General features: G+C 40.6%; 2 protein-coding genes across 4 annotated transcripts in view; one reads left to right on the top strand and one right to left on the bottom strand.

Annotated features, from left to right (window-relative positions):
* GLMN (glomulin, FKBP associated protein) overlaps positions 1-9,581 on the bottom strand; it is a 53,100-nt gene extending 43,519 nt beyond the window's left edge. For 2 of the 3 annotated variants that reach the window (XM_079776576.1, XM_079776578.1), the window contains exons 1-4: positions 9,529-9,581; positions 8,656-8,721; positions 8,115-8,240; positions 294-410 (exon numbers count right to left, since the gene is read on the bottom strand). In XM_079776576.1, coding sequence (XP_079632702.1) covers positions 294-410; positions 8,115-8,240; positions 8,656-8,694 — 282 coding nt within the window. In that variant the 5' untranslated portion in view covers positions 8,695-8,721; positions 9,529-9,581. Of the gene's footprint in view, positions 1-293; positions 411-8,114; positions 8,241-8,655; positions 8,722-9,168; positions 9,306-9,528 lie in introns of those variants that run through there. The other variant, XM_079776577.1, reaches the window with a different exon arrangement.
* Positions 9,582-9,654: 73 nt separating this feature from the next.
* The window catches only part of RPAP2 (RNA polymerase II associated protein 2), a 107,237-nt gene continuing 91,007 nt past the window's right edge, over positions 9,655-25,884 (top strand). The window contains exons 1-6 of the mRNA XM_079776029.1: positions 9,655-9,768; positions 10,502-10,547; positions 16,793-16,907; positions 18,266-18,364; positions 18,537-18,602; positions 23,287-23,375. Coding sequence (XP_079632155.1) covers positions 9,696-9,768; positions 10,502-10,547; positions 16,793-16,907; positions 18,266-18,364; positions 18,537-18,602; positions 23,287-23,375 — 488 coding nt within the window. The 5' untranslated portion in view covers positions 9,655-9,695. The remainder of the gene's footprint in view (positions 9,769-10,501; positions 10,548-16,792; positions 16,908-18,265; positions 18,365-18,536; positions 18,603-23,286; positions 23,376-25,884) is intronic.

Genomic DNA, 25,884 nt, shown 5'->3' with positions numbered 1-25,884 from the left:
TCTAAGCTTTGAGTTCCACATCTATACAATAAATTACTTATTAAAAATAGAGCTTCTTAGGTCTCTTCTTGAGAGATTCTAAAATGAAGGTTAGATACTTCTTATATCCAGAAAATTTGGGGAAACTGAATGGACATGTCCATCCAATCAATGAGGTTGCACCTTTCTTCAGAGTTCCCTCCTGTATTTTAATCAACTAAAAGCTTTCTCACCAAAAACAAGTATTAAACAGTAAATAAAATTATAAAATACTGATGCGTATTGTGACAGAAAACCCAGTTTTGTTAACTTACCTTTACCAATAAATCAAGCAGCAGAAAATATTTTATTTTATCATCTTCCTTATTATTCCATAAAAGGCATCGAACAACAGGACCAACAAGATTCCAGCCCATATTCTTGATGATGACCTGTAATATCATTTTCAGAGTAAAGCAAATACTGCCATCTACAGGATGCTCATGGTGAGCTTTCTTTGGCTAAGTGGATAAAGTGTTAGCCCACAGACTGAGGGTCCCAGGTTCAATTCAGATCAAGGGCACATGCCCAGGTTGCCTCTCTCATCATTAATGTTTCTGTCTCCCTCTCCCTCTCCCTTCCTCTCTGAAATCAATAAAAATGTATTTTTTTATAAAGCTTTCTTAAATTGGAGGAATTTAGAATTTTTTCTAAGTAGAAAAGATGAAGCAAGCAAATCCTACGTTTCACCACTGAATTCCTAGGGTTGGCTGCTAACAGATAATCAATATTTTAAAACTTTCACTGAGAAAAGGCAGACGAACTTTTAATCAGGTAAGTTGGTTTTTCCCAAGATTTAAGTAAGTCCTCTATTTCCAACAAGAGAATTCATTAGCTTAATATGAGCAAGTACTTAATTTTCATGGAGAATTTTACTCCCTTACCATAAAGAAATCTAGCCAATGATCACGAACCTCTTAAAGTTCCCTGGACAATCTCTAAATATATTATAATCATGTAACTTATGTAAAAGGAGAGGGTGCCATTTCATTAATTTTCTCTCCTATATACATAGTGCTTCTATTTTCAAAGATATTTCAGAATGCTTACCTCACAAGTAAAAGTTTACCTTCATAATTAGTGGTTCAAATTCATTATAAAAATCACTGATTTTCAAAACTATCAACAATATATTCCATTTCTCTGGCCGGCATAATACTTCAACTCATCAATATTTATCAAACATGTACTATGTCAGGTCCCTAGAATATTCTACGTGCTAGAAATAAAGCAAGGGACACAGCAGTTAAGATATCTCCTTAGAGTTTACGTTCTAGTTCATTTGTAAAAAAAAAAAAAAAAGAAATATCTAGAAAGAGGACAAATAGGTACAATACCCCCTCTGTCACCCTAACCTTATAAGGTAATATCCGTAGAGTATAAGGTATAGCAGGAGAATAGTCACTTCCATCTGGGGAAGGCAAGAAAGGTTTCCCAGAAGAGGCAATGGCTAAGCTAAGGCTTGTTAGAGAAACAGAGAAGTCTAAATAGGTGGGAAATACATTAAAGGCTCTGCAAAGGCAATGTGTAAAGGTAAAAGACTTAACGTGTCCTAGAGAACAAGTGGCAAGATGTTAGTGTACATGAACACACAGTTCACGAGAGGAAATATCATGTTTCCATCTTTGCTCATTTTTAGTTAAAAAATAAAACAAACCTGTCTTATCGCCCTGGCCAGTGTGGCTCAGTTGGTTGGAGCATCATCCAGTGCACGGGAAGCTCATGGGTTCGATTCCCAGTCTGGGCACATACTTAGGTTGCATGGTCAATCCTTCATCGGGGCACAGGAGGCAGCCAATCAATGTATCTCTCTCACATCAATGTTTTCTCTCTCTCTCTCCTTTCCTCCCTCTCTAAAATCAATTAAAAAAAAAAACAACAACTTTTATCAATCTGCATGAGTTTCCTAGATGTTAATATTCATTTAGATGCATTTATGACAAATAACTATTTGGTGTTTTGGTCCTTATTTTTAAATAGCAAAATACATTGATTTTTGTTGTTGGTCCCTTTTCTTCTTTTAGGTCTAAAATGAAATTCCCTCTTTAGATCTATAAACATTCATTTAAGTTTAAAAAAAACCCCAGATTATTTCACCTTTCTTTTTATTTAATGAGGATTATGTTGGAACTATGGTATAAAATGAAGACTTAAATATTTTAAAAACTAATAGTAATCATGTTTTTTACTTAATGGGAAAGACAGCACAGTTGATCTCTCTGAATATTCTTTTCCTACTAGTTAGTTCTTCTACCTGGCACTCTTCTCCCAGATAGTCCCATAGCTTATACCCCTGCTTCCTTCAAATCTCTATGCAATCCCCTAACCATGCTTTATTTTTCTCTATGGTGTTTATCACTTTCTAACATACTATATAATTTATTTATCATGTACATATCTTGTCTTCCTTAGCATTTAAGATCCACAGGGGCACTGAGTTTTGTTCTGCTATTTCTATTCCCAGTATCTAGAGTAGGGCCTATTACAAAATATGTATTCCATAAACACAGGTTGAAAGATGTCTGTTACTTTTTAAGGGTAACAAAGTATCCTCCCATCAAAGATTTGATATTCTGTTCTGTTTTATTCTGTTGTGTGTTTTTTGTGTGTGTAAAGCTTGGATTTTAATATTTAGGTCCTTACTAATCAGGCATTTGTTATGCAGTTAATTTTTTAAAAATTACTAAATATTTGCTCCACCATTACTTATTAAATAAGCCTATCTCACTTTTTAAAAAAAATATATTTTTTATTGAATTTTTACAGAGAGGAAGGGAGAGGGATAGAGAGTTAGAAACATCAATGAGAGAGAAACCTTGATCAGCTGCCTCCTGCACACTCCCTACTGGGTATGTGCTGGCAACCAAGGTACATGCCCTTGACCGGAATCGAACCTGGGACCCTTGAGTCCGAAGGCCGATGCTCTATCCCCTGAGCCAAACCGGTTAGGCCATCACTTTAATTTTACTGTTTAAAGTATTACATATAGTATTACAAATGTCTCCTTTTTCCCCCATTGACCTCCTCCCACACCACCCCCACCCCCTGGCACATGCCCTCACCCCCCTAGTGTCTGTGTCCATTGGTTATGCTTATATGTATGCATACAAGTCCTTTGGTTGATCTCTTACCCTCACCCTTCACCCCTCCCCTGCCTTCCCACTGAAGTTTGACATCTGTTGGATGCTTTTTTGTCTCTGTATCTATTTTTGTTCATCAGTTTATTATATTCCACAAATGAGTGCCTATCTCACTTTTTGAAAACTTAACTAGTTGTTATGAGACTACTTTGCCAACTAAGTACTTCTTTCCCTTTCTACCCTATGAGTGAGTCTCGGAGCATAATTAACTATAAGATAAATTTAAGATTTGAATGAGATTTGTGTATCTGAGCTAAAAAAAATAATTTTGATAAAATATTTTACAAATATAATCTCAGCTGCAAGGTATCGTCATTATGTAAATAGTATAGTTATGAGAAAGGGAAAATAATGACAATCCATGACCTAAAACTTGTTTAGTTTAATATTAACAAACTTATAGGGTAAGATTATTATCCCTAATTGACAGGAGAGAATGCTAAAGTTTAGAGATTCCTGACATGCCTCATGTCCAACAACTAACATGTGGTAGAACCAGGATTTGCATATAAGTCTGTCCAGGTCCAAAGCCCATGTTTTTCCCACTATACTCGTGGTTTTCAATGACAGCAATTTTGTTCCCTACCTATCAGGAAATATGTGGCAGTCTGGAGACATTTTTTATTGTCATTTAATGGGGGTAAGGATTGCTATAAAGCATCAATAGTGCCAATATTGAGAAACCCTGGCACTAGAATGTCTTAGGACAAACTATTCATATGGCTTTCTCAGAAAAACTTTTCACATAAAGCAGATTAATAGTAAATCTTAATCAACCTTAACTCCGTCACCTGGCAATAAGTCAGTTGTAGTCAGTTTTATTTATTTATTTAATATATTTTTTAATTGATTTCATAGAGGAAGGGAGAGGGAGAGAGAGAGAGAGAAATATCAATGATGAGAATCATTGATCAGTTGCCTCCTGCATGCCCCCTACTGGAGATTGAGCCTGCAATCTGGGCATGTGCCCTGATGGGGAATAAAACCGTGACCTCCTGGTTTATAGGTCGATGCTCAACCTCTGAGCAAAACTGGCCGGGTTTATTTTTACTTTTTTTTAAGAGGAAGAGGAAGGGAGAGGGAGAGAGAGAAGGAAACACTGATCTACTGCCTCCTGCATACCCCCAGCTGGGGACAGAGCCCGCAACCCGTGCCCGTGCCCTGACCGGGAATGGAATCAGCAACCCTTTTTGATGCAAGGAACAATGCCCAACCAACCAAGCCACACAGGCCAGGACAAACTGTAGTCAGTTTTAAACACTGTCTTATCAATATCTGAACCTTTGAATTTAGCAGACTACACATTACAAAGGTGATTCTAAAGCTATTAAGATTAAATAAACCTCGTTATGTTTAAATCTATCAGAGTCACCTAATCCTATATAATAAAAGGCTAACATGCAAATCGACCGAACGGCAGAACGACCAGTTGCTATGGTGTGCACTGACCACCAGGGAGCAGATGCTCAACACAGGAGCTGCCCCCTGGTGGTCAGTGTGGAGCGCCACTCAGCCAGAAGCTGGGCTCACGGCTGGCAAGTGCAGCGGTGGTGGCGGTAGCCTCTCCAACCTCCGCGGCAATGCTAAGCTGTCAATCGTACATTCCCTGAGGGCTCCCAGACTGCAAGAGGGTGTAGGCTGGGCTGAGGGACCCCTCACAGAGTGCACAAATTTTGTGCACTGGGCTTCTAGTCTCTAATAGTCATGCACAAATCTACATCTTAATCTATTTTTCTCCTGAGCTTGAAACTATTTTTCAATTGCCTGCTGCATCTTAAACTCAACATTTCTAAAGTAATCTCACTTGTTTTCCTTCAGGAAACTTTCCCCTCTTAGGTTGCCTTTTTCTGTTTGGGATACATTATCCTATCAGAGGCTAGAAACCCAGCCATCTTTGATGCCTCACTCTCTCTCACCCCCACAATCAATGAATCCCCTCTAAAACTTCTTTGCAAGTGTGACATGGTGATAACTGGAGGCAGAGCAGAGTGGTTAGGAGTTCTGAAACCAGGCTGCATTGGTCTAAGTCCTGGATTTGGGGGTAAGTCACTTACCTTTCAGTGACTGTTTCCTTATCTACAAAACTAGAGGCCTGGTGCACGAAATTCTGCACAGGAGGGGAGGAGGCCGGGGGGCATCCCTCAGCCCAACCTGCATCCTCTCCAATCTGGGATCCCTCTCGCAATCCGGGATCTCTGGCTCCTAACCACTCACCTGCCTGCCTGACTGATCCCCCTAACTGCCCTCCCCTGCCAGCCTGGTTGCCCCTACTAATTTTTTTTTTTTTAAATCTTATCCCCTTCACACACAATTGTATTTGACTTCCTTACTGGTTTCTCCCTGTCACACATTTTTTCTCTCTCCTTTATGTAACACTTTTTCCTACTGACTCATAATTTATAAACTTCTTTCCTCCTTATTTCCTACTTCTGTTCCTTCTTCCCATCTTTCTCCTACCCTCCCTCCCTCCTCACATTCCTTCTTTCCTTTATCTTTACCCCTGCCCTTCCTCCCCTTTTCCTTCCTTCCCACCTTAATTTTTTTCTTCATTTCCTCCCTCGGACCTGCTTTGCTCCCTCCCCCATTTCCTCCTTCTTCCCATTCTCCTTTTAAGCTCTACTGGCTCCCCTTTAAAACTTTTCTTCCCTCCCTCTTTCTCTCTCATCCACATTCTTCTCTACTTACTTCCACTGTTTTAATATCTATCTACCTGCCTAATTATTCACTATCATTTATCTTTTTTCTTTTTTGACTCCTACTTCTAAAATCTGTCCCCAGTACACAACTATACTTGATTTTCATTATAGTTCCTGCAGTTCACTCACACAGCCTCTTTTTTTCTTTAACTCTGCTCTCTACTGACTCCTTTATAAAGTCCTTCCCTTCCTCCTCCCTTCTTAAAGCTTCCATTCGGGGGGATGGGGGTGTTAACCCCCATCCCAGGGCTCAGCCCTGACCAGGTGTTCACCGCCACCCCCTTCCCTGGCCTCCCCGCCGCTGTCCTGCTCCCATCCCCCGGCCGGGACGTCCAGCCCAGTGAGGGTGGCCGAGGCCCACACAGCCCGAGCGCTGCTGCGGCGAAGGCCTGGGACCATCCTCCACTCCGTCCCGGACCCGTGGGTGCCTCCTCGCCAATGCCCTCCTCCCACGTCTGAGTGGGGCTCCCCGCCACCTGCACCTCGCCCCTCACAGGGTGCACCTGCTCTGCCCTCCCCCCTGTCCTCCCCACCCCTACAGTCGCCACCTTCCACGTGCAGTCTCCTTCCCTTTTCCATTCCTGCGTCTTTTTCTTGTTCCCTTTCTGTTCTTCCTTTTCTCCTCTCGGCCTGTCTGCATGCAGGTCTGCGCCGTCCTCTCCCTCTCCTTTCTTATCCCCTTCTATTGTATCCTATCCTACCCCAGGCCTTGCAGAGGGTGGGGACGCAGCCTCTGATCCAGTTGTGACGTGACACTGTAATGGACAAATCTGCATATTCCTCTATTCTTAGATTAGATGAATTTAATAGTAGTACATTATGGGATTCTGGAGAGGCTAAATTAGTTAACAGATGTAAAGCACTTAAGAGCATCGGGCACATAGTAAATAGTAAATATTAGCTATTATTAATTTTATTATTATTAGCTAAAAGTAAGGTACTTTCAAAGGTTATCCTCAAGGAGTTAAAGAAAACATTACATTTACTTTATTTTGGGCTACAAAGGAACTGTAAACACATCAAAAACAAATGTTTTAGTCCTAGCTGGTTTGGCTCAGTGGATAGAGCCTCAGCCTGTGGACTGAAGGGTCCTGGATTCGATCCCCAGTAGGGGGCATGCAGGAGGCAGCCAGTCAATGATTCTCATTATTGATATTTCTATCTCTCTCTCCCTTTCTCTTCCTCTCTGAAATCAATAAAAATATATTTAAAAAACAAATGTTTTAAATAAAATGTCCTAATTTTTTCTCCTAAACACAATCAATATGCCCTAGATATAATCACAGGTCAGCATGACTAGATTGTGATGGCAACAAAGAAAACTTCTGTATAAATAAACAGCACTATAACTGAAAAAAAAAAAAAAAAAAAAGTGTGTTCCTGGAAAGAAGATAGTCTTCCCTTGTGTAAGAGAAGTCCAAAGACACAAAATCTGGCAGTGTTGCCAAAACTGTGTCTGAAAAAAAAAGTTGTTTCTGATCCCAAAAAGATACTTTTCCATTGTGGGGAAAGGAATTCTCAGATAACTGTAGCTGGATGATATTGGTCAGTAAGGTTATCCAACTCTCCTCATGTCAAACACTAACTTACTTGATATTTGGTTTTCTATGTATAACTGGCTGAAGGAAAAGAATGTGCTAATCACCAAAAATGAATTTCTAGCCTTCCTGATATTTATATTTCTCAAAGTAAATTAATGATCCAAATGCCACTTTTGGTGCTTAACCAGCATTGATCCCTGCTCTTCTAAAGTACTTTAATTACATTTTAACTATAGCATTTATTTCAGTTATTCTCTGGTTGTTTACATGTTTATCTCCTCCACCAGACTGTAAGTATCTTAAAATGTACTAATAGTCCTAATTCTTTTTGTTTTCCCAGCTTTCTACTATGGAAATTTAAGTTGATTTTTATTTTTTAATATATTTTTTTATTTCAGAGGGAAATGGAGATGGAGAGAGAGATAGAAACATCGATGATAAGAGAGAATCATTGATCAGCTGCCTCTTTGCAAGCCCCTCACTGGGGATCGAGCCTGCAACCCGGGCAAGTACCTGGACCTGGGCATGTGCCCTGACTGGGAATCAAGCCATGACCTCCTGGTTCATAGGTCGATGCTCAAACAGTGAACCACGCCGGCTGGGCTTAAGTTGATTTTTAAATGTTTGATGAATAAATGAATGGATGAATAATAATAGCATCATGTGACTATTCCCTTCCTAGAAAAAGACTGAAAAGTACACACAAAGATCATACTTACTTTATTCTTTTCATTTTGAATAACTTCTAATAGCTGGTCTATGTGCCCTTCATCTATGCATCTTTGGCCTGCTAACTGAAACAGGCCAAAATCTTCTTCTTTGAAGTCTTGCTCTTCTAAGATTTGCTGGCAAAAAACAAAATAAACAAAGCCAAACATGTTTAGGCAAATAAAAATGCAATAACTACTTGATTTATTTTATCTCTGAAAATTCTAGGTAAGTTGCACATAAACATATATATGAAAATTCTGATTAGCCTAATAAATACTTTAATGAATGATCTTGAAATCCTCTGTGTCAAAGAAATCTGTAAGGACCAGTATTAAATATTTTAAAGGTTATTTAGAGGAGTATGTCACGTGGACAAATAATCCAATCTGCCTTTCTGTCATGCTTTTCCATAGGTCAAAAAAAGCAAGGATTAAAGAAGATAAACAATTTGAATGACAGAAAGTGTAATTAAAAATAATCTGTGCCCTTCCCATAGTATTTTGGAAGGTATTTAACTTTACAAAAAGAAAAAAAGAAGAAATTACTTACACATCTCTTTATTATGGATTGAAGTTCTTCCACAGCCATTCCTCGTTATTTTTCCTAGTTCTGATGCTAAAATGTATCAAGAGAAAGCACACTGTTAACTACCACAGATATTACATTGAAGTATTAATGTTATATTTCATTCTGATGAATTATTAGTAAGTACAATGAAGAAAAAAGTTTTAAAGCTGAAATGCTTTTATTGAAGGTTAGTTGTATGTTAGCCTAATATAATAAAAATCTTTTTTAAAAAAAACCTGTTGCATCTTTTAGGTTTTCTTCAAAGCATGGTTTTGCTTAGAGTAGTTCTAAAAGAAACAACTGGAACAAAAAAATAATCTGGAGCATTACCAAAAGGATCGCAAATATGGATTATACCAAGTGCATTAAAAATGCAAAGTATTTCATTTCTGAAACTATTTCCAAAAGTTGGGCTTGAGATCACTTCTAATCAATAGGGAGTTTTTTATATTGTAATGTCCCCACTTGACAAAAATTGAAGTCAATACAACTCACCTAGCGGTGGGGGAAGTTCAGATGCCCTCCACGCCAAGTGATCGGGGCATTTTCCTTAAGAGATGCGGTCCCCAAAATAACTAATGCAGTCCGTGAACTCAGGGGGAACCCCGTCCCATTCCCGCAGCCCATCCTTTCTCCCGGCGTGGGAGCCCGGCCCCAGACCCGCAGTGGGGCGGCTAAACCCCAGCGCGCGTGCGGGCGACATCCAAGGGAAGCCATTTCTCCCGATTGTCAATGGCCTCGGCGTTCCGGCCCCACCACTTCGCCGGGCCTAATCCGCCCGTCGCGCCGCATCCCCGCGCCTCAAGGTCTGCCGCGGGCCCCGGCCGCCGAGGACCTCCGTCGGCGCCCACTTACCGGCCGGGCCTCTCGCTTCTACGTCTTCCTCCACCTCCTCCGGCCGCGCAGCCGCTCTGGGCCCCGCCCAGGCCCCGCCCACTAGCCCGCCCCCCCCGCTACGTCAGGGAGGCGGGGCCTCGGAGGGAGACGCCAGGGTCGGTCCCGAGCGTCTGACGACGCGCCCCATGGCTGAGTCTGCCGGGCGGTCCCCGGCCGGCCTCCAGGCCCGGGCCCGCCGCGCCTCTCGAAAGGCCGCAGGTAGGCTCAAGGGCCTCTCCCCACGTTGGACCCCGAGAGCCAGCCCCTACCGAGTTCCAGACTGAGGCGCGCGGGGCGCCCCGAAAGGCTCCCGAGGCGGGAGAAGGCCGAGAGCGCCCACCGCCGCCTCGCGCCTCCCGGGAAAGCCCTGCGGCCGGACCCCCCAACTCCTTACCCTGGCGTTCCGGGGTTGTCCCAGAAGGGGCTGTGCCCCCGGCTGTGAGGAAAGGGCAGTGGCGGCCCCGGGGGCCTAGAGCTGGGGTCGCCAGGCTGGGCAGGTGACCGGGGCCCCGTGGGCAGCTCCCCTGGAACCTGGCACTGGTCCTCCTTCCAGTCGCACTGCTGCTTTGGGGGCCCCGCTTCCCTTAGGTATCAGAGAGCCTCCTCCCCTCTTACCGGGGAGTGAATTATTTGGGGGACGGAGAGAGGTTACCCCTAAAAGGACCCCTATCTCAGATTTTCAGGAGTGCGTAACTGCAACTATGTTACAAGAGAAAATTCAACCCCGAAAGAGATACATGTTAACCAGGAACAGTTCTGGAGTAATTAACTTACAAATACAAATTGGATTCCCATTCCATTTCACTTGATTTACACCCAGGATTGGAAATGGAATATGTGGAAAAGAGGAAAAGATGGTACTTTATTTGGGCAGGAATCTGTCCTGTAATCCAATGTGTTTGGGTAGAACTTAACCTACTGTTTCTTGTTTGTTTGTTTGTTTTAATTTTAGGTGCTAAACAGACAAGTACCTTGAAACAGGAAGATGCTTCTAAAAGGTATGAGAACTACTAGTATTTGGACAACTGAATTCATTTGACTGTTTATCTCCATTTTTAAAAACAGTAATGGATGCTACCTTAAAAGAAAATTATTATGAGAAGGGGAAGATCTGGGAAGCATTGTAAATTCTCACATAGACTATTACAACCCCCTGCTCCATGCTTTAAGAAAACCAAAATCAGACACTTTTAGATTTCTAATGAAGGTATGAGTGTCTGTAGAAAGGTGCATATTTTCAGCAAAAAGTTCTCCTGTACTGTCTCTTGGATTTATCTCTTGTCACGAAAGTTTTCTAGAATAGGAATAGTCTGTGAGTATGAATTTAAAAATACATATCTGTGGTATTTTATGAAGTGTTGGCTTTGGCCTTAATTTACTAATTTTTTTCAAGTTACTTACTTAGTGTAAGATATGCCAGACCTGTTAGGTCCTGGGGATATAATTTTGAATAGAATAGACACAGTTCCTATCTAGTGGAGCAGAGACATACCAATTAAATTATCACAAAGAAATACATAATTACAAATTGTGATAAGTGCTATAAAGTAGTAGGAACTCATAACCAGAATCTAATTTAGCTGGAGGTTGGCAGGGAAGGTGGTGGGTTTTCAGGGGAGGGTTTCTCAGAAAGTAATTAATCTGTGTCCTGAAGGCTAAGTAGGCATTAACCAGACAGAGTAGTGAGGGGAGAGACCTCCAGCCAGAGATGCAGTGTGTGTGACAAGAAAAGGTTTGGTCACATAAAGAAAGGAGAGATGTTCAGGGTGGTGTGCAGCATTCTGAGCAAGGCAAGAACGGAGCATAGGAAAAGGTTAGAAAGGCAGGATTCCATTCATACAGTACCTGGTAGGCTATGTGAGCAATTTAGATTTTCTACATGCAAATGGGAAAACTTTAATAAAGTGATGAAATTTAAGTTTAAAAAGTTTTAATATTTTAGGGATGGTGATCATCTGGGATGGAGAAATTGGATGGATTTGAGATCTGCTTTGATGAGTACAGGCATATCTCAGAGATAATGCAGGTTCACTTCCAGACCACCGCAATAAAGCAAGTCATAATCTTTTTTTTGCTAGTGGAGGTCTTGCCTTCAATTTGTAGAAAATGCAACATCTGTCAAATGCAATAAAGTGAAGCGCCGTAAAACGAGGGATACCTGCATTTTCCCGTGGAGTAGCATGATGATACTGTCTTTGTTTTAAGAAATATTGAAACTGTCTTCAATACTGATCTGACCACAAACCTAAGGAGATTGTCTTATTGTGAGCACTATAATTTGCAGAATATAGACAAGCTGAAATGTATTTTGAGCAGACCATTCAAGATGATGAAACAATGAAAAAGCCATGGGGATAACCAAATAGTTGTTGAGGGGAGTGATCTTTTATAAATTTACTAGGGGCCCGGTGCACGAAATTCATGCACGGAGGGGGGTGTTCCTTCAGCCCAGCATGCAACCTCTCCAATCGGGGACCCCTTGGGGGATGTCCAACTGCCGGTTTAGGCCCAAACCCTGTGGGATTGGGCCTAAACCGGCAGTCGGACATCCCTCTTGCAATCTGGGACCTCTAGCTCCTAACCACTCACCTGCCTGCCTGCTTGATTGCCCCTAACCACTCACCTGCCTGCCTGATCACCCCTAACTGTCCTCCCCTGCCGGCCTGATCTCGCCCCAACTGCCCTCCCCTGCTGGCCTGATTTTGCCCCCAACTGCCCTCCCCTGCCGGCCTGGTTTCCCCCAACTGCCCTCCCCTGCCAGCCTGATCTCACCCCAACTGCCCTCCCCTGCCGGCCTGATTTTGCCCCCAACTGCCCTCCCCTGCCGGCCTGGTTTCCCCCAACTGGCCTCCCCTGCCGGCCTGATCTCGCCCCCAACTACCATCCCTTGCCGGCCTGGTTGCCCCCAACAGCCCTCCCTTGCTGGCCTGATCTCGCCCCCAACTGCTCTCCCCTGCCAGCCTGATCTCGCCCCCAACTGCCCTCCCCTGCCGGCCTGATCTCACCCCCAACAGCCCTCCCCTGCCGGCCTGATTGCCCCTAACTGCCTCTGCCTGCCTGATCACCCCTAACTGCCCTCCCCTGCCGGCCTGATCTCTCCCCTGCCGGCCTGATCTCGCCCCCCAACTGCCCTCCCCTGCTGGCCTGGTTTCCCCCAACTGGCCTCCCCTGCCGGCCTGATCTCGCCCCCAACTACCATCCCTTGCCGGCCTGGTTGCCCCCAACAGCTCTCCCTTGCCGGCCTGATCTCGCCCCCAACTGCTCTCCCCTGCCAGCCTGATCTCGCCCCCAACTGCCCTCCCCTGCCAGCCTGGTTGCCCCCAACAGCCCTCCCTTGCTGGCCTGATCTCGCCCCCAACTGCCCTCCCCTGCCGGCCTGATCTCACCCCCAACTGCCCTCCCCTGCTGTCCAATTTGATTTTGATTGGTCGGTTTCTATGCCAGTCAGCATCAAAAGCTCTGCCTCCTAGGCAGCCATTGGCTCCTCACAGTTCACCCAGATTTGGTTCTGATTGGTCAGTTTCTATGCCAGTCAGCATCTCCGGGCCTGATCAGCAGCCCCCACGGAGGCCTGGAGAGAAACAGAGATGCGGCTGCTGGCAAAGCCCGGAGAGAAAGAGAGAGGCAACGGCTGATCAACAGCTGCCACAGAGGCTGCAGATCAGACCCTGCCTCTCTCTTCGGGCCTCTCTCTGGGCCTGATCCATAGCCCCCTTGGCAGTCAGTGCTGGGTCGCCATGCCCGCAGCGGCAGCAGTCAGTGCTGGGAGCACTGACTGTAGGACTGACTTCCGGTGTTCGGTCGAGCCTTTGGTCAGTTGTGGCAGACCTTGGGTTTTTATATATTAGGATTCCAACTACAAAATACTTCCACATTCGATCCAGGTGAATACTTTTAAGCCAGAAAGTAAAGTTTTCAAAAATATAAAACAATTCCACTTTTCACACTAAATTTTTTATTTAAAAACTAGAGGCCCAGTGCACGAAATTCATGCACTGAGGCAGGGGGTCCCCTCAGCCCGGCCTGTGCCCTCTTGCAGTCTGGGGCTCTCACAGTCCGGGACCCCTCGCTCCTTACCGCTCACCTGCAGCGGAGGTGGGAGAGGCACCTGCCACCGCTGCGCTCACCATCCATGAGCCCAGCTTCTGGCTGAGCAGCGCTCCCCCTGTGGGAGCACTCTGACTACCAGGGGGCAGCTCCTATGTTGAGCGTGTGTCCCCTGTTGGTCAGTGCACGTCATAGTGACCGGTTGTTCCGCCATTTGGTCGATTTGCATATTAGGGTTTTATTATATAGGATATATTAACATGGCCTGGCCAGCGTGGCACAGTGGTTGAGCACCGACTTATGAACCAGGAGGTCACAGTTCGATTCCTGGTCGAGGCACATGCCTGGTTGCAGGCTCCATCCCCAGTGTGGGCATGCAGGAGGAAACCAATCAATGATTCTCTCCCATCATTGATGTTTCTATCTCTCTCTCTCTCTCCCTTCCTCTCTGAAATAAATAAAAATATTTAAATATTTATATTAACATGTAACAGGTATATTATTAAACAAATGCTTTAAAATTGTCTCACTTTTAATATGGTAAGTTTCAGCAGATATAATTTACATAAGCAAAAGCTCTAATTTTAAGAGTGTAAAGGAATGTTGAGACCAAAAACCACTGCTGTATACCACACTACCTGTCAATATTTCTGACAGAGGGCAGCTGTGAGACTTGGCTATCCATGGGAAGCAACTGTAGGTATCTATCAGTTAATAAAAGTTATTGTGGGTTGAGATAGTTGATGCTTAAATCAGCAATTCCTAATGCCGGTTATGTACTGATCTTAGCACCTGACATACATAGCTTTTATTGGTAGGCAGCAAAATGAGAAAAATAAAATAATGTTTTTCATAAAGCTAAATATAAATATAGTCAGTATGAAGAACTGCTTTTTAACTGTGTCTGTGTCTTTTATACTTCTTTGATGTAAGCATGGCCTTTATAAAATGATGGGAGAACAGGTGTTAGTTGCAAATTTATTCTTGTTTTAATGTCCTTATGTGTTCATAGTTAGCAATCCTGTGCCAGTCCTCCAAATTGTTTTATAAAACATATTGTTCCAGGCAAGGAATTAGAATCTAATGTTTTGAAGGTAGGGAGAAAAGGTGAGTACATTCTATGTCCAGATATGAGAGCCAAGTCAAGATCCAGGAGGTCAGCAAAGGTTGGTTCAGGAGGCAAGTGGAAACCAGTGCTAGAAAGGAGCCAAATGCATCACCAAGGTAGTTGGTATCTTTGGTCTTGTGACAGTGATTCTCAACCCAGTCGCACACTAAGATTATTTGGAGCACTTTTAAGAAAACACCAATAACCAGAGATTCTGATTTAATGAGCCTGCAGTGTGACCTGGGCATAGTATCTTTTTGAAAAATCTCATCAGATGGAGCTATGATTGAGAACCACTGTCTGGGGCCATTGTTTGATCTGATAACCCGTGCTTTATGTTCATAATGTGTGGAGCAAGTACAAGCTGACAGAGCTCCTTTGGTGCCAGGACAAGGACCAGCCTTCCTAGGAAGATTGCTGTTTTCCTAAACCATAGTTATCCTACATAATAAAAAGGTAATATGCAAATTGCATCACTCCACTACGCCCACGATTGGGCAGGCTGGAGGCGCGGGGGGCCAGACTCAGGGTAGCCGATTGGCTGGCGGGGGGCGGGGATTCGCGAGTCCCCGCCCCCCGCTCCTCTCACCGGCCTAAACGGCCGGCTGGCGCTGTGGGAGGACCCATGGGGCCGGCGGAAGGCACGAGTGGCGGAACTCGGGGTGGCCGATTGCGTGGCTGCCGGCATCAGTTTTCCGCCAGTACCAGTTTTCCTCTGGCCACCTGCCGATCGGAGCGCCTCCAGCCAGCGCCATCGGCCACCCCGAGTCCCGCCCCCAGCCTTCAGGAGGCGCTCGTATCGGCGGGTGGCCAGAGGAAATGGCGCAGGAAAATCTATTGCACAAAACTTCGTGCAACAGGCTTCTAGTATCAATATAGTTATTTAATAAAACTTACAACAAAAGTAAGTAAACACTTCTTTGCAAATATGACTCTCCCTTGTCAAACTGTGTCATCTGTTGACCTTTGAGACTTGACACAAATACATTTTTACTTGTAAGAAGAGCCAAAATGATATTTTTTCCTCTCTGATCTCTTCTTATTTATAAAGATTTTAGAGGAAAAGCCTCCATTTTTAGTTACCCACAAAAGTAATAGAGTATAAACTTGTAACTGGCAAAAAGATTTCACTTCATTTTCTTTTCTGTAGGAATCTCTGAAGCTTTTCCTTGTATTCTGGGTTCTGGAAATCAAATAATCTTGTTTTGTGACTAACCTTCTATGTGTCTAGTACAACAAGTAGCTTGTTTCCTTTTTGAAAAGTATTGAGTCAAAAGTAACAGCATCTTATCTAATAAAAGTAATATGCAAATTGACCGTCCCTCCAACACAAAATGGCTGCCCCCATGTGGACACAAGATGGCCACCACCAGATGGCCAGCAGGGTAGGGCAGTTGGGAGGGACCAGGCCTGCAGGGGAGGGCAGTTAGGGGTGACCGGGCCGGCAGAGGAGGGCAGTTGGGGCGACCAGGCCTACAGGGGAGGACAGTTGGGGGGGACCCAGGCCTGCAGGGGAGGACAGTTGGGGGGGACCCAGCCCTGCAGGGAGGGCAGTTGGGGGCAACCAGGCCTGCAGGGGAGGGCAGTTGGGGGGGACCCAGCCCTGCAGGGAGGGCAGTTGGGGGCAACCAGGCCTGCAGGGGAGGGCAGTTGGGGGCGACCAGGCCTGCAGGGGAGGACAGTTAGGGGTGACCAGGCCGGCAGGGGAGAGCAGTTAGGGGCAATTGGGCCAGCAGGGGAGCAGTTAGGCATCGATCAGGCTGGCAGGGAAGTGGTTAGGGGGTGATCAGGCTGGCAGGCAGGCAAGCGGTTGGGAGCCAGCAGTCCTGGATTGTGAGAGGGATATCCGACTGCCCGTTTAGGCCCAATCCCAGTGGGGGGATTGAGGTGTCCCAGATTGTAGAGGGTGCAGGCTGGGCTGAGGGACACCCCCCCAATGCATGAATTTCATGCACCGGGCCTCTAGCTAAAAATATAAATTTAAGTAGCAAATAGTAAGTTGTTAGTGTATTTTAAAACAGAAAATTGGCTATATAAAACTTATAAGTACAATAAGTTACATTTTAAATAATTCTTTTTTAATTTTAGGAAAGCAGAACTAGAAGAGATTGTGAGAAAGAAGATTGAGTTTGAGAGAAAAGCTCTACATATTGTTGAACAGCTTTTAGAAGAAAATATTACAGAAGAATTCTTAATGGAGTGTGTATGTGTTCACAAACTATTATTTTTGTAGTAGAAAATCTTTAAATATGTGCAACGTGAAACTTGCATTATTGAAATCTTTGAATCTGTTCTTAGTCACCACATGCAGGTAACATGCTATATAATTCGTGCATTAAAAAATAATCACATGTATTTCTTTTATAATGACTTTAAATGCACTAATGAAAAATAACATAAATATTTCACCCCTTAGTAGTAATTGTTTTAACCACTCTGCTATTCTCATTTTATTTTCGTCATTTTCCATGTTCTGTATGTTGTCCTATTTTAGTAACAGAAGATTATATTTGTTAATGTAATTCCATTAATTTGAATTTTTTAAAACCTCAAATATAGATCCTTTATGATTTAACACTTAACAAGAAAATTATAATCTGCATTTTTGTTTGCTTGTTTTCTTTAATGGCTCTATTATATTAAATTTTTGAATGGAAATTTATATTATGTCCTCATAATCCTTAAGAGAAAAAAGAAATGGAAAATTAAAACTCAGAGCTTCTATTGCAAAAGTAATTTTTAGTGTGGCTCATAGATTTTTCTAAATAAGAGGAATATAAATGTGATCATTTAAATTGATATAAGTAACTGCATCAAAATCTGTGTACCATGATGACTCTAAATACAAACACAAACTAGAAATGCTTCATTTGAAATAAGTACCTTATACTACTCTCCATAAAAAGTTGTTCAGTCTCTACTAATACAGAAAACCATCTTCAAAAATAATCTCAAGAAGTGAGATTATTTGAAGAGAAAGATGCCAGTGGAAAAAAATTGGTATTAGCTTATAACTATCACTTCAGCATTCTCTGGTACAGTTTTTTCAGAAGCTAGAAGATTTTGCACAAAAATTTGTTCTGGAGTCACTTTGACCTTTGTTGTACTTAATTTTTTTACATTGTGCTTTAAAAATAGGTAAAATTATATCTTCTTATTTTATGTGCTTTATTTTTTTAATAATAATAATTTTTAAAATAAAATATACTATCAGTATTTTGCTTTGGTATAGCACTCACTATAACACGATCTCTTCCTCCTGCCTCAGAATTATTTCATGAACTATATAATCTACAAAGATACATAGTCTACTGTGGCAGAACTTTTTTTGTTTTTGTTCTTTTTAAATAATTGCTAACATTTTTTGAGTACTTCCTACATATTGAGCACTCTTCTAAGTTCCTTTTCTGTATTTTCTCCTCTGATTCTAACATCAAACCTATGAGATAAGTAGTGTTATTATCTCAGTATTTTCAGATGAGATTTATGGGGCCTAGAGAGCTGATATGAACTTTTTTCAATAATCTAGGATTGGGGGATGCCCCTTTTATTTCATTACAGGGGAAGTTTATCGCACCTGCTCACTACAGTGATGTTGTGGATGAACGTTCTATTATCAAGCTCTGTGGTTATCCCTTATGTCACAAGAAGCTAGGAATTGTAAGTAATTTTAAAATATATAGACTTTTAATTTTTATCTTTAATGAAGTACTTTGTAGAAAGAACAAGAAACTGAGGTTATAAACAAATGACATGATATATAGATAATTTGTAACATAAGTTCAAGTTTATTACTTGAATTCTTTTGTAAGCCATACTTTTTTTTCTTTAGGTACCAAAACAGAAATATAAAATTTCTACCAAAACCAATAAAGTCTACGATATTACTGAAAGAAAGGTAAGTTTAAAGTTTATTTTCAATTTAGCATTTAATTTTTAATCTTATACTAAATGATTCTAAAAACAACTGTTTAGCCCTAGCCGATTTGGCTCAGTGGATAGAGTGTCAGCCTGCTGACTGACTGAAGGGTCCCGGGTTTGATTCTGGTCAAGGATATATACCTTGGTGGCAAGCTCAATCAGCCAATCGATATGTCTTTTTTCACATCCATGTTTCTCTCTGTCTCTCCCCCCCTTCCACTCTCTCTAAAAAAAATCAGTGGAAAAATATCCTCAGGTGAGGATTAACAAAAAAAGAAAACAAAACAAACACACACACAACTGTTTAAAAATTTTGCCTTTTAGAAAATAGTCACATTAAAAGTTTTTCATTTATAGATATTTCATTTAAGGTGTTTTAAAGAACTCTTTGTTTATGCTTTAATTAATCTTTGAACATTTAAAAGTTAAAAGTGCTTTTTAGAATAAATTCAGGCAAGTAAATCATGGAACAGAATAGAGAAGTAGAAACAGGCTCACCACATTTGTGGACACGTGATATTGAAGATTGGTGAAGAAAGGATGGATTACTCAATAAATAGTACTGGCACAATTAGTTACCCATATGTAAGAAATAAAAATCGACCTTTATCTCAATGTACATACAAAGATCAATGTTAGGTTAATTAAGGACCTAAGTGTAAAAGACAAACCTTTGGAAAGACAAATGGGAGAATCCTATATAATAAAAGGCTAATATGCAAATCGACCGAATGGCGGAATGACCGGTCGCTATGAGCTGCCCCCTGGTGGTCAGTGCGCTCCCACGGGGGAGCACCGCTCAGCCAGAAGCCGGGCTCACGGCTGGCCTAAGCCGACAGTTGGACATCCCCTGAGGACTCCTGGACTACGAGAGGGCACAGGCTGGGCTGAGGGACACCCCCCTCCCTGAGTGCACAAATCTCGTGTACCAGGCCTCTAGTACTTTCATAAACTTGGACTAGAGAGAATTTTTTAAGTAAGATAAAAAATTATAGACTATGCCCTGGCTGGTGTGGTTCAGTTGGTTGGAGCATCATCCTGTACACCGAAAGGTCATGGGTTCAATTCCAGGTCAAGGCACATACCCAGGTTGGGGGTTTAATCCCAAGTCAGGTGCCTGTGGGAGGCAGCTGATCGATGTTTCATTCTCACATTGATGTTTCTCTCTCAAATCAATAAAAGCATGTCCTCTGGTGAGAATTAAAAGTAAATAAGATATAGACTATAGAGGAAAAAGTGATAAATTTTTCTACATTGAAATTTAAAATGTTTGCTTCTTAGAAGTTTCCAAAAAATAGTGAAAAGATAAGCTCCAAATCAGGAGTTATATTTCTGCCATATCTGATCACAGATTCATAACCAAAAAATATAATCTATAAGAAAAAGACAAATGACCTGATAGAAAATTTTTCTAAAAGAAACTTGAATGACTAATGAATGTATGAAAAGGTGCTCAATCTTGTCAGTAACCAGGAAAATAGCAAATGAAAACACATTGAGTTATGTTTTCACAGCCTCAAAAGTGACAAAATTATAAAAATCTGACAATATTAATAACTCTGTATTATGCTGATAAAATAAAAATTGGTACAACCTCTGAGAAACTGTTTGGCATTATCTAGTAAAGTCAAATTTTCATGCTCTTATGGCCAAGCCTTTCTATTCTTTGGTGTATATCTGAGGAAATTCTTCCTCATGCGCACAAGTATATAGGGTGTCCCCCCCAAAATATATACACACTTTGAATAATTATAAAAGCAGTCTTTATTAAAATACACTTCATTTTCAAAATTGAGTTATCAGTTGATAAAGTGTGTATACATATTTTGGGACACACTGTTTGTGTATATGAATGTTCCTAGATGTATAAACAAAATATTATATATGCATAAAATGGAATATTATCCCCTTAAAAAGTTAAAAAGGAAGGAAATTCTGACATATGCTACAACATGGATGAAATTTAAAGACATGCTAAGTGAAACAGGCCAGCACAAAAGGACAAATACCTGATTTCACTTATATGAGGTAACTAGAGTAATCAAATTCATAGAGGGAGAGTAGAATGGTGGTTGTCAGAGGAGGCAGAAATGGGGAGTTGTTTAATGGGTGTAGAGTTTCAGTTTTGCAAGATGAAGAGAGTTCAGGTGATGGATGGTGGCAATGATTGCACAACAGTGAGAAAGTTACTTAATGTCACTGAACTAATGATTCAGTGACATTAAGTAACTTAAAAAATAATTAAGATGGTAAATTTGGCATATTTTACTATATTTTTTATTGTAAAATTTGTAAAAAAAAAAAAAAAAGTTCATAGTAACATTGTAGTGATAGCAGAAACATTAGAAACAACTCAATTGTCCATAAACAGTAAAGGGTAGAGTACTTGCAAATAGTGTAACTGAATAAGCTACAATTTCATGAAAGAATCTCAAAAAACATAATGTGGAATAAGAAATGGCAAGAATATGTCCAGCCAGTGTGGCTAAGTGGTTGAACATCGACCCATGAACAGGTGGTCACGATTTGGTTCTTGGTCAGGGCACATGCCCGGGTTGCAGGCTTGATCCCCAGTAGGGGTGTGCAGGAGGCAGCTGATCAGTGTTTCTCTCTCATTATTGATGCTTCTATCTCTCTCTTCCTCTCTCTGAAATCAATAAAAACACATTAAAAAATGACAAGAATATATAACAATATAATTCCATTTAGGCAAAGTTTAAAAGTAGGGAAAACTGATAGATTTTATAAGAATATATATATATATATATATATATATATATATATATATATATATATAAAATTATATATTCTTATAAATATATATATATATATATATATATATATAAAATATAAAATATATAAGAATACACACACACACACACACACACATACATACTAGAGGCCTGGTGCACGAAATTCATGCACGCGGGGGGGGGCGTCCCTCAGCCTGGCCTGTGCCCTCTAGCAATCCGGGAGCCCTCAGGGAATGTCCGACTGATGGCTTAGGCCTGCTCCCCTGCGTGGAGCGTCTGAACCCTGGTGGTCAGTGTGCATCATAGCGACCGGTCGTTCTGCCATTCAGTCGATTTGCATATTAACCTTTAATTACTAGGTGTACCAGTTAATAATAGCGGATTTTATAATCAAAGAAAACACAATAATTTCAAGATAAACATCAAAACTGCTTTATTCAAAGTAATGTCCATTGCTAGCTACACATTTCCCCATCTTTCAGGTAATTTGTGTATACCGTCCCAATAGAACTTTTCTTGTTCTGAGGCAAACCATTCAGAGACCCAATTTTCTACTTCTTCGTACGTTTTGAAGTGCTGCTCAGAAAGTGTGTGTGCCATCGATCAGAACAAGTGGTAATCTGAAGGAGCAAGGTCTGGTGAATACAGAGGGTGGGTTAATACTTCCCAGGCAAGATCTTTTAACGTGTCTTTAACTGGTTTTGAAGTGTGTGATGGTGCATCATCATGAAGCAAAATTACTATGCCATGTCTTCTGGAACATTCTGGTTGTTTCACGATCAAAGCATGGTTCATATCAATTATTTGTTGTTGGTAGCGATCAGTATTAACTGTTTCACATGGTTTTAGAAGCTCATAATACACCACACCTTCCTGATCCCACCGAACACAGAGCATTGTCTTCTTTCCGAAGCGATTTGGCCTTGCAGTCCATGTTGATGGTTGACCTGGATCAACCCATGATTTTGTGCATTTGGGATTCTCAAAATAAATCCACTTTTCATCACCAGTCACAATTCAATGCAAAAAAGACTTTCTTTTGTGCCGTTGAAGCAATATTTTACTGATGACTTTTTGGTTTTCCATTTGTCTTTCATTCAGTTGATGTGGCACCCATTTTCCTTCCTTTAAAATCTTTCCCATTGCTTGTAAATGATCAGAAATTACTCAACAACATTTAATCTTTCTGCAAGTTGTTTTTGAGTTTGACACGTATCTTCGTCCAATAATGCTTGTAATTGTTGGTCTTCAATCTTTTTCGGTTGACCTGGACGTTTTTGGCTTTCACATTGAAATCATCACTTTTAAAGCGTTTAAACCAGCGTTCACAAGTATCTTGAGATGGAGCATGTTCACCATAAGCTTCCCAAAGTATTCAGCAGCACTTTCCTTCAAAATAAAGTAATGAATTAAAACTTCTCACAAATGCTCTTTTTTTGGCACAAAATTCAACATTTTTAAGTGTAAAAATATCTATGATATTAACATCTTCAGCAAATTTGACATATGAAGTTTTGAAGCTTGTTAATACAACACAATAGCATACATATCAAATCGCATATATATCAACACATGTGTAACTCCATCTACTGAAAAAAATCCGCATTATTAACCGGTATACCTAGTATATAGGATAGGATATGTATAGGCAGCACAACTAAGAGAAAGCAAAGAAATGAGCAATAAAATTTATAATACTGGTTACCTCTGGGGAATGTGGAGTGTGGTGCCATCAGAGAGGGGCACATAGAGGCCTTCAAAGGTACTCTACCTTATTTCTTACCTTGGGTGGTAGATTCATGGGTTTTCATTTTTTTCTTTGAACTACATATTTATGTTTTATACTCTCTTCTGTACATATGCTGTGTTTCACAATTAAAAAAACTAACTAGTTTACATTTTTTTCAGTGTTTTTGCAGCAATTTTTGTTATAAAGCATCTAAGTTTTTTGAAGCACAAATTCCTAAAACTCCAGTATGGGTTCGAGACGAAGAAAGGTAATTTAAATCATTGTATATACATTTGTTCATATATTTTAAAAATTTCCTTCTGCTTTTTGAGGTATGCAGCAAATAGATCTAAGTCTCTTTGGAATATTACCATTGTATACATTTTAATTGTAGGGAAATGGTTATATTTTAAGAATAACTATTAAGGATTTTACACTTAAAATCAGAAAATTAATACATGCAAATATTTTGTGTGTTGTTTTAGCTTTAATCACAAAATTTGAACTTTGCTTCCTGTTACACTGATTCGTTCTTTCTTTTTTAAAGATAATTGGCTTTATTCAATGATTCATGAATCAGGTAGCATCCCATCTAGTGAATAGAAAGGTGCTCTCAGCCAGTTATTTATTTTAATATTTCTATTAATATAGTAGTCCTGGAGTAAGAATGTTAAATTTTTTCAGAAGATACTGGATCTTGATATCTAACTCAACTCAGTTTGTTGTTAGGAAACTATGTTCTAAGATTTAAAAGTTCAGGTTATTAATTTGGTCAATCTTTATTAAACATCAGTATAATATTTTATAAATTTAAGGAACCCCAATTGAGAGTCATTTTTAGCAAAAAGGTTTATGGACATTCCTGGGATTTTGCCCCTTGGGAAATGTTTAAGCATTTACAACATTTTAGTAGTTGCTGAATTTGAGAGAAAATTTATTATTGTGGGGACAAATGGCATAATAATATAAAAACAGTAACAAAAATTATTGTTATATAATTAAACTATATTGTCTAGAAATTTCAAACACAGGCTTAATGAGATAATATACTAAGTAATTCATGTTTGATAGCGAATATTATAACAACACTAGGCATTGTTATTTGTGGTAAAATAGTTAGGATCTCTTCTAAATAGAGTCAATGACATAAATGTACTGAGATGCGAGTTGATGAAAGATATTTACCTAAAAAGAACAAAACAAAACTCTTGGTCTTATCTGATGAACGGTGTAATACGATGCTACTGCAGGTTCAGTTAGCCCTAATTGTACTGATGACAGTATCTTTGTTGGCAGACACCTTTGCCTGATGACCCATCCCGTGTGGTTTAGAATATGTAAAATATATTACCCTATGGCCTTTGTTAATTGAATTAAACACCAGGAAGACTAAACTGTTCATCATTTCTCCACCAGCCTATCTGACTTTCTTGTTTGGAGGATAAAAGATTGTAGCATTGTCCAAGTTGACTGGGAAGCTGAGAGCACCTTTTAAACTATTACTCTTTATCTCCTTTCTTAGTATTTCTATCACCAGAGCTGTCCATCACCTTCCTTAGCCCTACATCAGCAATATATTCCATTCTCCACTGTTAAAACCACTGTTTCCTTACATTGTCTTTACCCCTACATCCAAAGATACCTCTCTACTTAAATTTAGCCCTTTCATTTAGCCAATCATCATATCTGCTTCAAAACTATTTACCAAACCACCTTTTCTGTCATCTGTTTTCTTCAGATATAGTCATAGTTACTTCCTTTAGCTAATTTAAGACAGTTCTTCCCTCTAATCTTTTTCTAAAATCTTACCATCCTATGTTCAGAATGCCCACTTTTTCTGAAATATGAAACCCTGTCACTTTTTATTTGTGGTTCTTAAAATTCTACCTTACCTGTATATACATCCCTACCTCACTAAAAAAGAAAGGTGGCCCTATCGGGTTTGGCTCAGTGGATAAAGCCTCGGCCTGCGTACTGAAGGGTCCCGGGTTCGATTCTGGTCAAGGGCACATGCCCAGGTTGTGGGTTCAATCCCCAATAGGGGGTGCAGGAGGCAGCCGATCAATAATTCTCTCTGATCATTGATGTTTCTATCTCTCTCTCCCTTCTACCTTCCTCTCTGAAATCAATAAAAATATTTTTTAAAAAATAATAAAAATTTTAAAAAATTAAATAGAAACATGAAAATGGCCTGGGTTTCCCTAATCTAAACATCAATTGAGTTTACATTAAAAATGTATAGTATGTGCTTAGTACATGGCAGATTACACACATGTATAAAGTCCAACCTGTAAATTTAAATCTCATTGGAATGACCAAATAAATACCCATGAGTGAAACAAATTTGTACTTATTCTAATGGCGACCTGTTATGTAAGTAGTGAGAATAAAACATTGCACAATAAGAAACTCTAAGCAGATATGAGAAAATAAACTTGCAGGAGTGGGTTGGGATGTTGGAAGTAGATAGTGAGGACATTAGCTCACTTGAAAAAAAAGGTTATGTTTTGGGAAAAAATAGAAGATAATGATAGATAACAAGGGGCCAAGCTAAGTTTGGTATGTCCTCAAGTCCTGGGGAACCATCAAATGTTTTTGAACCGAATTTAATCTGGCATTGGTGTACAAAATAAATTAAAGAAAGGATCATAATTAAAGAGCCGAAAGGATCCTTACAGGTAATTTAATCCAACCGCTATCAAATAAGCTCAGAAAGAGTATTTATTTCTTAAGCTATTGATAGATTCTGAACAAGGCCAGGATTCTTTCATCATATT

Source organism: Cnephaeus nilssonii (assembly GCF_951640355.1).
Source record: "Cnephaeus nilssonii genome assembly, chromosome: 7".
In the NCBI taxonomy this organism is placed as follows: domain Eukaryota; kingdom Metazoa; phylum Chordata; class Mammalia; order Chiroptera; family Vespertilionidae; genus Cnephaeus; species Cnephaeus nilssonii.
The sequence above is the reverse complement of the archived record's forward strand: the minus strand, read 5'-3'. Positions and strand labels throughout refer to the sequence as shown.